Source organism: Artibeus jamaicensis, unplaced genomic scaffold, assembly GCF_021234435.1.
Source record: "Artibeus jamaicensis isolate MK-2021 breed Jamaican fruit bat unplaced genomic scaffold, CSHL_Jam_final scaffold_916, whole genome shotgun sequence".
In the NCBI taxonomy this organism is placed as follows: Eukaryota; Metazoa; Chordata; class Mammalia; order Chiroptera; family Phyllostomidae; genus Artibeus; species Artibeus jamaicensis.
Window position 1 is genome coordinate 37,073,444 of NW_026522059.1, and position 16,261 is coordinate 37,089,704.

The 16,261-nt window shown below is 36.5% G+C and overlaps 1 protein-coding gene across 1 annotated transcript in view; it reads right to left on the reverse strand.

Moving 5' to 3' along the window:
* The window catches only part of CUNH8orf34 (chromosome unknown C8orf34 homolog), a 299,403-nt gene that overhangs the window by 13,842 nt on the left and 269,300 nt on the right, over nucleotides 1-16,261 (reverse strand). The window contains exons 12-13 of the mRNA XM_053661119.1: nucleotides 14,901-14,948; nucleotides 1,601-1,694 (exon numbers count right to left, since the gene is read on the reverse strand). Coding sequence (XP_053517094.1) covers nucleotides 1,601-1,694; nucleotides 14,901-14,948 — 142 coding nt within the window. The remainder of the gene's footprint in view (nucleotides 1-1,600; nucleotides 1,695-14,900; nucleotides 14,949-16,261) is intronic.

Below are 16,261 nucleotides of genomic sequence, written 5' to 3' on the forward strand. Positions count from 1 at the left end.
AGAATCAGAGTCATGTATATTTAAATGTGTGGAGAGTGGGGGAGTGGGGCTTGTAAGTGTGCTATCATTTGCTTTCAAAAAAGCTCTGGGCTACTATTAATTCTATCAAATTTGGGGGATACTATTTTCCTTGGCCATTTTACTTAGGATTTCTTTTGCATTAAAGGTTTTCAAAAAAAAACCTCTTATTTTTATACTTGCTTAAAGCACCTTAAAGAAATATTTGCTTTCTGAGTCTTCAGTTATTTTCTACAGAGGGTGTTGATTCCCTCCCATGAAATTGTCAAATGTCACTGCATTACTCACTATGTTTCTGAATATGCCACCTGATGGACACCTGGGTTCTATGCTTCGTCCTTTCACCTGAGCACTCAGACTCCTAGGTCCCTTCCCTGGCTGTGCCTCGCTGAACACATGAGCTTTTTAAATGCCTTTAACCTGGAACAGGAATTTCCTGGAAACTCAGGGTGTAGAATCATAATGCTATCTGTGTAACACATTAGTTATCAAGAGAATTATTAATTAATCACTTCACACCAATGATCACAAAGGCTACATTATCACTTACAATAACTTAAAATCCTGTTTTTCTGTGCCAGCTACAATTGATTAAAAAAGTAAATTTGATAGTTACTATTTTAAAAATTGTTGTTTTCTCTATATAATTCAGACATTAACCTTTCATTTAGAATGCTATGAACCCATATGTCTAACAATACTAAGTCCTGCAGAGCGTGCACTGAGTCACGCTAAATTATAGTAATCTGTTCTTTGTTATTATTATAATACTGCCATTTAAGTCCAGAGCTATATATTCTGTCTTAAGTACTATAATACTAATTTGTTCTGTGAACTTAGAACAGTGTCTATACATAGTCAGCCCTTGAACAACATGGGTTGGAACTGTGCCAGTCCATTTAGACCATTTTTCCCAATAAATACTGTAAAATAAATACTGTTTATTTCCAATAAATACTGTAAAAATATCTTCTCTCCTTTATGATTTTCTTAATAACATCTCTTCTCTAGCTTACTTTATTGTAAAAATACAATCTTTAATACATACAACATAAAAAATATGTGTTAATCAACTGTTCATGCTATCAGTAAGAACTGTGGTCATCCCTAGGCTGTTAAGTTTTGGAGGAGTCAAAAATTATACACAACCACTGCATTGTTCAAGTGTCAACTCTATGTACATTTACTCATGTAACTAATAATTGTAATTCCATATGTAATAATGAACTGATCCTAACACACTGAATTTTTTAAGTAATCACAAGTTATCACTGATCTAACTTCATGTATTTACAGAAGATTCACATTCCAAATGAAAATATTATGTTAGTCTTCAGGATGACTAATTTCTCCTTTTAAGGTATTGTACTTTTTTCAGAAAGTTAGTTTATGATCCTTTGCCAAACTCTTATGACATCATTAAATCAAGATCCATATACCTGAAGTATAGCTTAGCATGTTTTCCCTGAACAAGTCTGAATTTCTTTGCAGACAACATTTGATATTATGAAAGAGGTATATCTCCATCGAAGCCGCCCTTTAGCTAAAAGCAATTTGTCAATAAATAGTATGGCCCACTCACGTTTCTCTGGCTCTGCTTCCACTCCTTCACTTTCTGTGTCACTTGGCAAGATCCACGGTTGGTGAACCACCTGCAACTGCTTTAAAGATTCATCCTGCCAAAGAGAAAATTCATTTCAGATTAAACTCTAGGACAAACTTGTGAATACTAAGGTGGACCAATATGGATGAACACTTCAGTTTCCATGAAGTGCATGTCCAACAAACCATAATGAAAATTTCCTGACAATAGAGAAGAGTTATAATTTTAAATTCATTTTCCTGTCATAGACATGCCACTGACTCTAAACTCTTTTTTTTCCTTTTAATAAGATTTAATGTCTTAATAATAAAAAAATACCTTGGCTATGTTCCTTCCTGAATTAAAATTTTTGAGGAAATCTTAGAACTTGTTTTTGGCAATGTAATAATAAAATGTTTATTATAAAATTGCACAAACAGTGCCTCTTGTCATCAAGACTTCAAATTCCCTTTAATAAGACTAAAATTTAGTAGGATTTAGAGAACATTCTTAACTTCACCCTTCAGTACTACTTCACTACCTCCCTCCTCCTCTCGCTTTTTTATTTTTATTATTATATTTCTCAAAGACTTCTTTGCTGCTCCATGACTTCGGCCACTGAACTGAAACAGACCCTTATCATCTCTCATCCCGACGGTAGTCAAGGCCAACTGTGAAGTTGTCTAGGATTAAGTTTCATATGCTCCATGTTTCTTCCCATCAATTCCCCTTGTTCTAACATGAGTTTTCTAAAATACTGTCCCCTTGTTCATTATCCTGGAGTAGCCTCTTCATTATTCCCAGGAAGGGATCTAATCTCAAGGCCTTTCATGGTCTGTACTTGTCCAGCTTGATCTGCTGGCAGTTCCATCTCCATCTTCCTCGACTGACCCTTCCACTCCAGCTATAATGAACTGGTAGCTCCTTAATTTTGTCTTTCTGTCTGATCTTCCAAGATGTTTTCACGTGTTACACTTCTTGCCTAGAATGCACTAAATTTATTTATCTGTCTCAAACATGAACACGCCCTCGGGCCCAGGTGTCATCTTTACTGCCTTCCCTGATCCTGCAAGACAGAGTTATCCCCTGTTCCCGTGTGTGCCTATTGCACCAATAGAGCAATTACTACATAATAACTGTCCTTTCATATCTTCCTGCCTCAAGATAATGTGGGAAGTCCTGGAGGACATGGATACCTTTCATCACCTGTGCATTTCCAGTGTCTATTATATAGGACTGGGCAAGAAAATAGGTATTCACTCAGGAAACATCTGTGTAGGAGAAAGTAGAGAAGGAAAAAAAGAGGATGAAGGAGAAAGGAAGGATGGGTTATTTTTAGAAGAAAACAATTTCAAATTTATTGAGACATGATTCAAAATAAATTTTCCAACATATTTTGAAAATTAAAACCACAAAGTCAATGTGATCTTTTATTCCACTCTTTTTGTTCTCTGAAATTCATCCTATCTTCCCAGCTTTTTAATGATCTTTTCCTTCAATTTGAGATAGTTTGCTTCATTTTGCTTAGACAAATACCAGTAAGACAAAAATAAATGCTAACAATCAAATGGGTATTAGAGGCATTGGGGTGATCACTTTGCAAGTTATATAAATGTCTACTACTACTCTGTGTACCTGCAACTAATATAATGCTGTATGCCAACAGTAACTGGAAAATGAAATAAAAAATGAAGGTTCACAACCCCTGATCTCTAAGAAACATGACATCAGCAAACAGTGTATGTTCACTTTAAAAAATTTTCTGTATGGCCCTGGCCAGGTACTCAGTTGGTTGGAGTGTTGTCCTGATGCACCAAGGTTGCTGGTTCTATATCCAGTCAGGGCGTGCACAAGAATGAACCAATGCATTCATCAGTAAGTGGGACAAGAAATCAATGTTTCTCTCTCTCTGCTTTTCTCTTTCCTTCCCTCTTTTCTCTAAAATCAGTCAATCAATTCCTTTGTGAGAGAAACATCCTCTCTGCTGTCCCTTGATTGTGCATGGTTACCTCTGCAAAGGTTTAGTCCCAATGCAGTGTTTCAAAATGGCATAATTTTCCAGTTTTGGAGGGTTTCGGGAGTTGATAGGTAAAGCACAGGGAATATTTTAGGGATGTGAAACTATTCCATATGCTATTATAATGGTGAATATAAGACAGTAAGCATTTGTCAAAACCCATAGAACTTCATACCACAAAGTACATGTCAATGTGTTACCGAAAAAGAGGTCCGAGGCGGGGCAATACTCGGCCCACCCAAGGATGCCAAAAATACTGCTACAGAACAACAGGGGCCCCTTCCAAGGATGGTATACTAATATCTACCGGGCTCTTCTGTCTGCCGTCAATTGAAAAGACATCTCTCAATGCCAGAGATTTGTGAAAAGGAAACGAAATGTTTAATGCTATTCAGGCCTAACACCTCCATTAAAATATCAAAGTCCTTTAGGGTATACACCTACACATGCACACAGCTCTCCCTTCTCCACTGTCCCAACTCCGGGTACCGTAAATCAGGAAAAGAGCACACATCCATTTTTTCCAAGCCACTGATATCATCAGCTGTGTTGGCCGTCAGGCAGGATCTCGAGTTAATCCAAAGTCATGTGGTACCCTCTCACAGTCCACTAGCAAGAGTTCTTTGTACCAAATTCTAGGCAAAGTCTCTCCTGCTTCTTAGGCCACGTGGCCAAAGGAAGCATCCCAAAGCCCTGTGGGCCTCTTCTACCAAAGCTGCAGGAGTCAGCACTCTGACCAAAAGCATGTGGCTTTCTTCTTCACCTGGCTGCAGAGGTCCCCATTCTGGCAAAGCCGAGTGGTGCTCTTTCACTCTGCTGAAACCATGTGGCTCTCCCTTTCATCTGGCTACCGGGGTCTGCACTCTGGCCAAAACCGCATGGTTTTCCCTCCTCTTCACCTCAGCAAGAGGAGGTCTTAACTCTGCTGAAACCATGTGGCTCCCCCCTCCAATGGCTGCCCAGTCTGGGTTTAAATCTCTGCACCTATCCTCCTTTGCATCCCCATTTCCGACTTCTCCTACAATCAGTTACACCTGCCAGGACTCTCATACTCTCCCAGCTTTACTGGGCTGCCATCATTAGTCTGGGCAGGTGTGGCCCCATGACATGGAGCCAATCAACTCCAAGCTCTCACGCTGGCACTGTAACTCAGGGGACCAGCTCCCAGTTACATCCTGGGTAGAAGCCACTCCCTTCTCCCTGGCTCAAAGCATGGCCACAGCTATTTAACATATCTATGAAACCAGTCAAAGGTTATACATATGTTAACTGACCATTCTAGAGGTTAGCTGCAAAACTGTTGCTATGCAAAACAGCTCTCAATGGCCCTGGCTCCATTTGTCCCTTCCCCCTGGGGGGGGGTGAGGACATCTTAATATTTCCTGGACACCCTGAGCTCTGGGCCCCATCCCAAATCCTTTTTTGGGGGGCCCCCTCCTGGCTGCGCCCTGTTACAAATGCATACAAATGAAAAAAAAGAATAAATTAGGATATTGGGGGATCCCAAGGTGAGGTGCAAAATATGTAAAAGTAATCTAAATACATTATAAATGTATGAAACAACTTCACTGGATGGGGTGTGGAAATAAGGTGCTAACCTGAATAACTGACATTAAGAGGAGTCTGTAAGACTAAAAGCAAAAGAAACTGTACACAAGAACTGTGCTATAGCTGATAAACTTGTTTCCTATGGGCATACAGGTTAATAATTCTAAAAACCACATATCTAGATAGACAGATAGATATCAGTATAGATATATAGATATACAGATAGTTGGAATGGGAGTTTACAAATAAGCAAGGCTAGAATAATCCAAGTATAATGTATTAGAGTGAAGACATCAGTATAAATTTATATTTAGCTTACCATATATACAAATGGCTACAAACAGAAATACTAATAGATATTTATATATACATGGGTTAGTAATCACACATATATCTGCCTGCTCTGGCAGTTGAGAGGACTTAAACACAATGACACTCCAATAGCAATGAACACAACTACCATCCAGGTCTTAATTTGTGATACCATTTTTCAATAAAAGAGCCATACTCTTGACTGATTCTTGGACTGAGGCAAGAAATATACAAGATGTCTAGAGCATCTGGATGTGCCAGAAAGAAACACACACACACACACACACACACAAATGATGATATATCAAAGGGATAAAGGAGCCAAATCAAAAAAAATATCTCAGTGGCCAAGTCTAGAAAAATTTGAGCAAGAAAAACAAATAAGGTAGCATTGGGTTACTACCCAAAGTATAAAATAAATATTTATGAGTTCCTTCTGATAAAAATGATTGAATAAATAAATACTCAATATACAAACTAATATGCCATGCAGAAGGAGGGCAAATATTTATGTAGACACTCTTCCTTAAGGAAGTGGTTAATAACTTCCTTCTTCTTAAGAATGGTCTATGTGTAATGAATTTCTTCCAAAGAGTTCAATATGGAACGGCAAAGCAAAAAAGAATTAACTCACTTTACAATGGGAAAACCTGACAAATACTACCTAAAGCCACGTGATCAAAGTCAACATCCACAGCAATAATTCCTGTCGATAAGATGTTCCTTTGATAGAATGGGATGAAAATAAAATTTTACCCCTATGGTTTTCCTCCTAAAAACACACTATCTCAGTTGAACCATAAGAAAAATATCATACAAATCTCAATTAAGGGATGATGAACTAAATAGTTCTCAAAACTTCTGTGGTCATTAAACACAGAGAAAGTCTAAGAAATGAGCACAACCAAGAAGAGTCTAAGGAGACACGCGACCACAAAATGTAACGTGTTATCTTGGATGGGATCTGAGGACAGAAAAAGGACTTGAAGGAAAAAGGGAGAAAACTTGAATAGAGTAAGGGTTTAGTTACTAATAAAGTATCAATATCTGTTTATTAATTATGACATGTGAACCATACTAATGTAAGATGATAATAGTAGAAACTTGGGGAGAGATGTATAGGGACTCTCTGTATTATCTATGCAATAGATTTTGTGAACCCAAAACAGTTCTAAAATTTAAAAATAAATAAAAATTCAAATAAAAACAACAAAATGAAAAACAATTTTTACTTTAAAAATAAAATCTTAAGTCTTTTAGCATGAGCAACTCTCGAGAATAGTTTCTTAATCAGATTAAAACTTAAATTCCTGTCACTTGAGAGATGGCTTTGCAGTGAAAAGTCCTTGCCCCAGGGGTCATGAGTCACAACTTCTTGTCAGGGTTGATCTAAGCCATGTCACATCCTCTTGGGATACAATGAAGAGGGTGAAGCCACTGTATTAGCTCATCTCTAGTACTTCACAAGCAGTTAAATTTTTAGGTCTAGATTCCTTTATAGTTAGTAGTATGTGAGAGGCACTACATGAACTGTTAAAGGGAAAGTCAGCAAAGAATTAAAAATATTTAATCTTGGAGTATATAATTTAGATATAGAGTAGTGTTTATTTTTAAGATTTAAGTTATTTTTTTGAGTTTATTAATTATTAGATTTGATCTTGGGGTCTATAACTAAGGAAGCAGCATAAATGTGAAAGATCTTAGGTTTAAAATTCCATAACAGTATAGAAGACAGCAGAAGTAAATTTTCAAAATTTTTCATGTAACAGAGGAAAATCACATTGTTCAGTTTTTTAAAAAAATACAACATGTGAAATTTAAAGAATTATGAAAGATGCACTTTTTGGTTTTTGTAGGGTAAAAATCAAATGGCTAATCTTTTTATTTAAAAGAGAAAACTTTAAAGTGATCATGAAAAAATGTTTTTAATTTAAAAGTTATTTTGGTTAATTAACTTTTAGGCCCGAATACTAGAATCTGTTCTCATAATAGGTGATTAATAAGTTAGCTGAATTACTTTTGCCCACAATAGTTCAGAATATTCAACCAAACTACCTGTTGCTTAGTGGTTTTAATGACTTTACTCCCAAGAAATCTAGGAAGCACCCAACTGTTCTTTGTTGCAAATTACATAAAGTACAGATGGAACATTAGCTCAGTAAAATACATAGTTCTGGAAGAGCTTTGAAATGTTGCATTGTTGGAATTGTAGAGGTAGTACAAATATTACTATTAATAGATTGCTTAAATGTTTTGCTTTGGTTTTCCCTTGAATACAGCTGGTAAAGCACCTGTTTTCTTTATCAATGTCAACAGTACCGTGTGTGTCCGAAGTTCAGCCCATCAGACTACTTATAATTCTTTTTGATGGGGTCAAGGAGCTAAAATCTTGAATACTTTTATAAACAACAGCTGACATGTTCCTTTTTGCCATCTTATTAAAAAATTCCTTTTTCTACAGCAATATTAACCGGATCTGACCATAGCACAAACTCTTTCATATTCCCAAGAGCAAGTACTTTGGATTGCTTTTAGAAGAAATGCCATTCATCCTTTTTCCAAAACACTTTCACCATAAGTATGCAAATGTCCAGGGACTAGGAGTGGTGAGAAATAGTGACATGTGTCATATGGAAAACAGTTGCTAGCCTTGTATCAACATATCATTCTATCAGCTAACAGAGTAAGTGCTTTATAAACTTCAGCAATATTGTTATTGCACATGAATAGCTTATTTTTAGATTCTCTAAATGCAATCAATCAGTGATTTATGTCATGTGTGGCCCTGCAACTTCATCGTATTTAGAGAAAAAAAAATGTTCCTTTGCTCAAATTTTCACCAATGGAAACTTTAATTCAGGCAATAAATATTACTTTCCCTTTGGTTAAGAATAAAATTAATGCACAAAATATTAGTTTCCATCTTTCAAAAAAGGGTTAATCACTTTCATTGTACTTTTATCACCATAGGATCCTTCCTTATAAAATAAGGAGCCCTGAAGCATGTTACATATAAAAGCAAAACAAAATTACACTCTACTCCAGATACACTGAATGCTGACTACTACTTCTGCTGACAAAGAATCAAGACTCTACTTCCATGAAAATGAATCTCTCCATATATAACTTACATACTTAAATGAATAAAGTTTGGAAATAACTTTGTTAATGAAATGTCCTATATTATCAGGCTGATATCCATAATTCTTTAGTGAATTATACTCTTGTCAGTGAAAATGAGGTCCTTTCCTGGAGTAACAAGAAAAGCATACCAGGGACCCACATATGGGAAGATGTTTCAGTGCTAAGGTTTATTGTAGAAGCAAGATCAAAGAACTGTACTGGGTTCAGCTTTGTTCAGCTTTGTCCAGCTGTGAAAGAAGTTCCAGAAACTCTGTGTCATTGGTTCAGTCCATATTATAGGTTAGTCTAGTCCAGTCTTTGTCTCCATCAAGTGAGCTTAGTCCGTGTTCCCAGCTGCACTCTCCAGCTGGTGCTGTGTCCAAGCTCTTGCCTAGGGTCCATGTGGCCTCTAGGCCCACATGGCTGCTATAGAGAAAGAAAATGTGAATGAATGGGGTGAGTGCATGTTAGAGGATGAGAGAGAGAGAGACTTTATTAGGCTGATTATATTATCTCAGTCTTGGAAAGGACCAGGTGCCCTTCCAAACTAACCGATCAACTTTCCAATCTTTCAAGGGCTGGCATTGAGTCTTCCCCCTAACTAATATATTTCCTAGATCTTCTGGGGGCTTATGTACCTTATCGAGTCTGACCCTTTCTCAAGCAAGACCGACAAGCCTCTAAATTTGTCATCTTATTGTGCATGCCTCATAGTAGAAGCACTTCCCCCTGCTCTATTTTGGCTTCTATCAGGTGTGCACCCAGCAGAGGAATTTCCGCTCCTTTTTCCCCTGGTAATCTGGTACCATTGGCAGTTCTCTGGGGAGATTGGAAATCTAGTCCTATCTCTGCAGAGGGGAGGGAGGAGTCTTAATCCCCTGGGCAAGGAATGCTACAGTCCCCTAGGGAGTGTGTAAAGCTGTAGCTCCTTAGTAAACTAGGCTTCTTAATGCCTGATTCCTTTTGTTCCCTTTCTTTATTAATATCTAGGTACCTATGCTAACCATACTTCTGTAGCTCATTCCTTATGGGGATTACAAAAGGGCAATTAAAACCTAATAAGGGAGGTAGTAATTTTGAGAAGCTGTAAGTTTGAACTAATAGGTTCTTGGCAAAGAAAAGAAAGGGAGTAATAATAAAGTTAGAAAAAGTATGGTAGAATGCGAAAAACATTACAAGATAAATGAGATTCTAAAATACATTTATTTGACAAATTTGCCACACTACACTATGCACTGAGATTGCATTCCATCTTATTTCCTAACTCACCCCATTTGGTGGATTTTTCTCACCCAAGATATTGTGGGATAAAGTGATGAAAAGCTTTGAAATGAATGAGACACTACTGGCTGTATCGTAGTCACCGAAAACTAAGTCATTTTGTAAAACAGTGAAATGCTCACTGAATATCTCTGACTCCATCTTGTTCAGGCCTCCTTCATTCCAATGGTCTTCAGGCTGGTAGCTACTGCTTTAGACATGCAATCGTCAGAGAAATTCTGCTTGGGGCTTTAGTTTCTACAAAAACAACCCCTCTTGTTTTTCCTTCTTTGACATAAAAGAAATCAGAATTCTGAACTTTGTTAAGATGAATTTCAGAAACTGCTAGCATCCTAAAATTCTTGATTGGCAACTTCTCAATCAATAAACCTTTCCCTACTCCAAACTCTTGATGTTTTGAGTTTTGCTCTTTCAGAGCATCAGACACGTGGATTTGGAACCAGTAACAAATTTTCCAGAGTGCCCTTCCATTTATCTGATTTGATGGAGGTTCTGAGTCATTCACTGACTTTGATTTATTTTACAAATATGTACTTTATAAATATTTATAGTAGGAAAAAAAATTCTTGTCTACATAAATGCAAATGGTGCTTATTTAAATGCAGTTAATATCCTATTGATATTAATCAGTTTTGCCAATTTTTGAACTTATTTATAACTGTACTTCAACATTTCTTATTTAACTATATTTGTGAAAGTTTGAAATCTTCTTTGGACTGGTTGTAACATCTTACTGGTTCCTCATTAACTAATGAGTTGAATAAATCTTTAATGTGTTCATTTTATCTCTCTCTGAGAGACATGATTATAAATTTTAAAAAATTGTTATCCTTTAACATGTATCAATTCTTAATGAATATCAATGACAAATTAGAGTTACTTTAAAAAAAAATCCCTGTTTCTTAGTTTCCTAAGTGGAATAAAACTATGATAGTGAATAATGGTTATTTCAATTTTTAAAAAGTAAATCCCTGTGCTTGATGAAAAGTCAATTATCTCTTATTAACTTAGGAGAATAATGTCATGCACGCTCCTTCAGAAGTATAGTTAGAACTTCATTGCATTAACAACCACAGAATACAACATAGGAAAAAAAACCAGACAAAATTGGCAGGATAGGTGATTCTAATACATTTTGTCGCACAGAACTGATCCCCTTTCCAGTTCAGATGGTGCAGCTGGCAAAACCAACCTCGACAGATTTGAAAAAGGTCTGCTGTTTAACAGGCTTCCTTTCCCGTCTGACACCCTCAGAGACAGTGAAACTGTCACCTGACACCCTGAGCTAGTTCACACCCCTCTGAACGTTGCCTCCACCAATAACTTCCTGAGTTTGTGAAGAACTGCTCTCAGTTGTTCTTTAAAAAGTTTTAAAAATCATAAACTTCAGTCTTCAGTTCTTCAGAGCTTCTCAAAGATTTCATTTTACAGCACTTACCTGGTTTGTAAATGTTTAACACATTTCTCCAATAATGAGGGGATTTTTAACTAGCAGACTATGCTGCTTCCCTTTTATTAATCTAGGAAATATGATATTTTAAATAGACTAGCTTCTCTACAAAAGGCCTAGCTTTGGAAGTATTTGATTTTGACAATTTATTTTAAATTTTACACACACACACACACACACACACACACACACATAACGAATGTTGATATTATGATTCCCAAAACTAAAATTTTTGTAGTGTGAAATTATTATTTCTCCCTTGAGTTATTAAGTGCCTTATAAAAGAATATGTATTTTTTTAAACTTTCAGAGCCACTTTGAAGATTAGGAAAAGTAGACTATTACAAAATATCTTCTTGTTTTTTAAATTTGGTCAAAAATATAAATTCTATTCTGCAAAAATAATCCATTAAACAATATAAAATACAGACTAGAAATTCCACTTTAGCACTACTTTTTGAGACCATATTGTATCTTTAATTATGAGTTAGGTCTAAACAGAACTGTCTGACTTCACGTGGTAATAATTCTGTCTAATTATGAGTAAATAAATAAAAAACCCCAGAGACTTTGATTTGTAGAGTTGTTCAAACTTAGCAAGAAATGTTAAATATATTAAAAGTGTAAACACTATGGTTTATATGAGTTTTAGTGTGTACTAAATAAGAGTAAATGTTTGCTAGCTGAGCTTTAACTTCAATGTTTCTAACATATATAAATACTGGTTTTTATTGTTTGCCAATTCTAGGAATATGAACAAAGAGGGCAAAAGTGAAATAAGAGTGTACATGAGAAAAAAACAAAAGCTATCATTTTTGACTTGTTCACAATAAAGAAGAGTTTGAGTATATTTCTCAAAGACCCAATGATTGTCTGCAAAAAAACAAACAAACAACAAACCAGGAAAACTATCAATAAGTGAACAGTTCTCTAATTAAGATCAAACTTACAATTTGACTATAAAGGATAAGCACACTGATTTTTATAAGAGCTAAAAGCTAAACACCAACCAACATTAGATAAAAATTACTATGTGAAACTGAACCCCCAAGAAAGGCAAGGCTTACCTTGGGCAGTTTGCACACACTTGTAAATTCAAACTGAAAGTCCGTAATGAATCTCGTAAGCTACAGACATTTTATACCTCTACTCAACCAAAATCATTATTCCTCAGAGTAGATGAATAAACAAAAACTCTTAACTTTATTAATAAAATTTTCCTCTACCTGTATTATATAAAATTGGTGATTTTCCATGATGTATGAAGTTACTCTCCAGAAATAACATTGGAAAAAACACTTTAGGGCTGTGCCCACAAGCTTTAGGGTGTTTATGAATCACGTGGGGATCTTGTTAGAACGCAGGTTTTGCAATTTTTTACAAGCCCCCAGGTGATGATGATGATGTTACTAGTCAGAGGACCACACTGAGCAGGGACACGTTCTCAGCCTTTTCATCACTTTCAGCACTTACAATTACATATGACATGTATGTTTACATGCACATTTGTAATGATGGAGACAGAAGGATCTTTGTAGGATGAGAACGACAGAGTTAGAATAAGACACTTTGAAAGTTTTCTCTCCTGTATGCAGCCCATTTCCTATATCAGCACCACAATGTCCCCCTTACTGCACAGCGATAGGCCTCTACACCACGCGTTACAAGGGGTATCAGGCACCCTTCCTGTGGTGGTGGTCTACCCGCCAAGACCCTACCAGCCTGTGGGGAATGCTGAGTCAAGCACTTGGGCAACCACAGAATCTTAAAGGGAGATCCTATTAGTGTACACATCAAAAATAGTGTCTGCCTCGCCCTGGCGACATTTATTGCTTAATGTGCTCTATTCATTTCTGTATCCAATTCTTAAGTTGAAATTTAAACTTGGAGCTCCAACCTTCCATTTTTGTGCCCCATATATTTTGATTTTTCTAACCTGAGCTCAGAACATCTACCTGGTTATGTCCTTTTTTGTCTTTGTTGCCCCTTCTCCATGTACCTTTCAAAAAACGCCAGCCGCCTCCAAATGAGAATGAAAACCAGGATGTTAGAGACTTAAAGGGGGGTTATATACTCTGGTTTTCCTCTCCAGAGATCTGGAAGTAAAAAGGAGTTTATGTATGGGTTCAGTGGTCTGAATAAATGAATGAACTACATACAAGGGGGAACCACAAAAAATGGAATTTATTTATTTATAAAAAATGTATATTTATTCTTACATGTTTAAACTTCAGTCACCTTCAAAGTACTCTCCATTTGATGTCATACACTTATCAAGACAGTTTTCTCACTGCTCTAAGTAGTTTTTGAACTTGGGAATTTTGATGCCTTTTAGTGCTTCTGCCTTGTTTTGTTTCACCTCTTCCCCATCAGCAAAACATTTCCCTTTGAGGACTTTTTTTCATCAGAGAAACAAAGAAAAAAGTTGCCCAGGGCAAGATCTGGTGAACAGGGAGGGTGGGGCACATGGGTCATGCTGTTTTGGGTCAAAAACTGCTTAACACTCTGCACAGTGTGGGTGGGTGCACTCGTAAATCCCCCATCATGAAATGGGCAAACATATTGAAGGAGTCTTCAAAAAAAAATTCACTGAAACCGATTGCAGCCTCTCACGACACCACCAGCTCATACACTGATACACATGGGTTCCTAGAACACTCACCTAGCTGGGGAAGCCTATACTGCAAGGGGCCCACTCATCAGAAGATAATTCTGTTTTGGGGGGGTTCTTCCCTTGTGGTACACTCAGTAGGGCATTCAAAATTGTCTTTGAAAGAATTTGTGCATGCAAGAATAGAATATTTAGAGAAACAGACTTTCTGGCTAAGAAGCAGAATTCGAATCTAATATTTGGTACTTCTATGACCTCATTACCCAGCTGTCTCCCAGGTCCCTTCACCTGTAGGGATTCAGATGGCTAATGCAGTGACCACTATGGCTAGATGTCAGATCAAGTGTCACAGATTCTAGACACTGGTTTACTTGAAAGTTCCCAAACACCATTCGTAGCCTGCCCCCAAACACATCATGTGATCCAGAGCACCCTCGGGCTTCTCCCAAACGAATCAAGAAGTCTAAATAATTTTTCAACAAAAATCACCTGTATGTCTTCATGGTTAAGACAGCACTTTGCTAAACAGATTGCCCAAATAACAGTCTGGATAAGCATTTGTCACACAAATAAATGACTATTTGGTATAGATTGTTCTCATCATGGAAGAAATGATCATGTTTTATTTTGAAGGGGATGGCCAATATATAACATAATGTTTCTCATTTACCAGGATATTAGCAAATTCTTGTGACTGAAAGTATATGATGGCACTAGGTTTGTGCAGTTTTACCTTCCTTTTCAGGATGCACTGATATACAGTATCTCCCTAGCAATGAGGAACAAAAGCAATTTTGATAACAGTACTTGTCTTGTTTGTGTGTGTGTGTGTGTGCCCCATGAGTGGGCAGAGGCTGGAAACCCTACAGGCAGTTGGAGAAAGCCCGTGTGAGGGCTTCATCCTATCTGATAGGTAGACTGTTTTCAGACTATGTCCCAAGGCCACCTCAAAACTCACTTCTTCCATGTAGTTTTTCAATGACTGTCCTCCACTGGGGGCTTCTCCCTAGAGGCAAAGAGGAAGAGAGGTTGACAAGGTCAGGAGAAGGAGAAGAAAGAATCAAAGAAGCGAGTCATGGAGAAGAGCAAAACCCAGGAGCAACACCCAAACTGTACTACTTCCCCAGCATCTCAGCCGATGCTTGTAAGATGATCAGACTGGCCACTTTCTGTGAAGGAAATAATATTTTTTCAAGGCGACAGTATAACTTTTAAGTAATTTTAGGTGACATAAACATACAACTGCCTAGAGTAGCTAACTAAATTTTAGGTCGGAATGCTAACTGAGTAGTACAAAATTTTGTTATTAATTTTGTAACTGTGTTTTCATAATAAGATTAAGAATAAAACTCACTGGTTCTATATTCAATAATTGTGTGTGAGGATCTAATACATAGTTTTAAGACTATTTTATGAAAAGAGCACAGGTCATTAACCTGCCTTTACCAAATGTTTATATAAAGTCTTTCTCACCTTACTTATATGTTATTAGTTAATTCTCCATTATTTGTGCCTTTTACTAGCACTTCATTGAACACTAGTCATCACTGAGGTTTAAATCACTGAAATTTAAAACATTAAACATATATCACAAACTCATACAAACACTGGCAGGCAAAATTGTCAAACAACTTGTTAGCTTGGGTAAATTATCTTTTTATCCTATATGCCAGAGACATTTGGAAATAAATTCTGAAATACTGTAAAAATGATAAATTCTAGAACACCATATGTGTTTAAAAGATAACTAAATAAATGCGAATAAGCTTACATTTGTTTCTAATGCTTCAAGTTTCCTCTTTTTTTATTTTCAAGAACTTTTACATATATTGATTTGGTTTTTCAGTACAACTTGAAGTAAGCCAGGCTCAGGCCAATTTAATACATGTATTGAAGGATGATGAGATGTGCTGAGTGGAGCGTGAAGTCAGGAAGCTAAACAGGGTGTTTCTGGGACTGAACTTCACTCTAACCCTCCTTTACCTTATGGAAATAAAAAATTTAAAACATAAAAAACTAAATTTACTTTAGTTAAAAAAAAGTGATGTATACTACAAAGTACTTTGAGAGGGTTAAAAAAAAGCATGCTCATTTCAAAACAAAAATTAAGCAAAGAATAAAGTACTGGCATTCCTAAAAACTTAGATAGGGTAATATATTTTCTTCCAAATAATGGTTTCCAATAGCAAAAAAATTAATATGCTGCATTTTAGATGTTTCCACAAGCTCCAAGCTCCTAGGATGGTCAATGGATAAGATAATGAAAGAGATGACAGTTATATTTACTTAAACTAAGAAATAAACTACTAGAAAAATCAA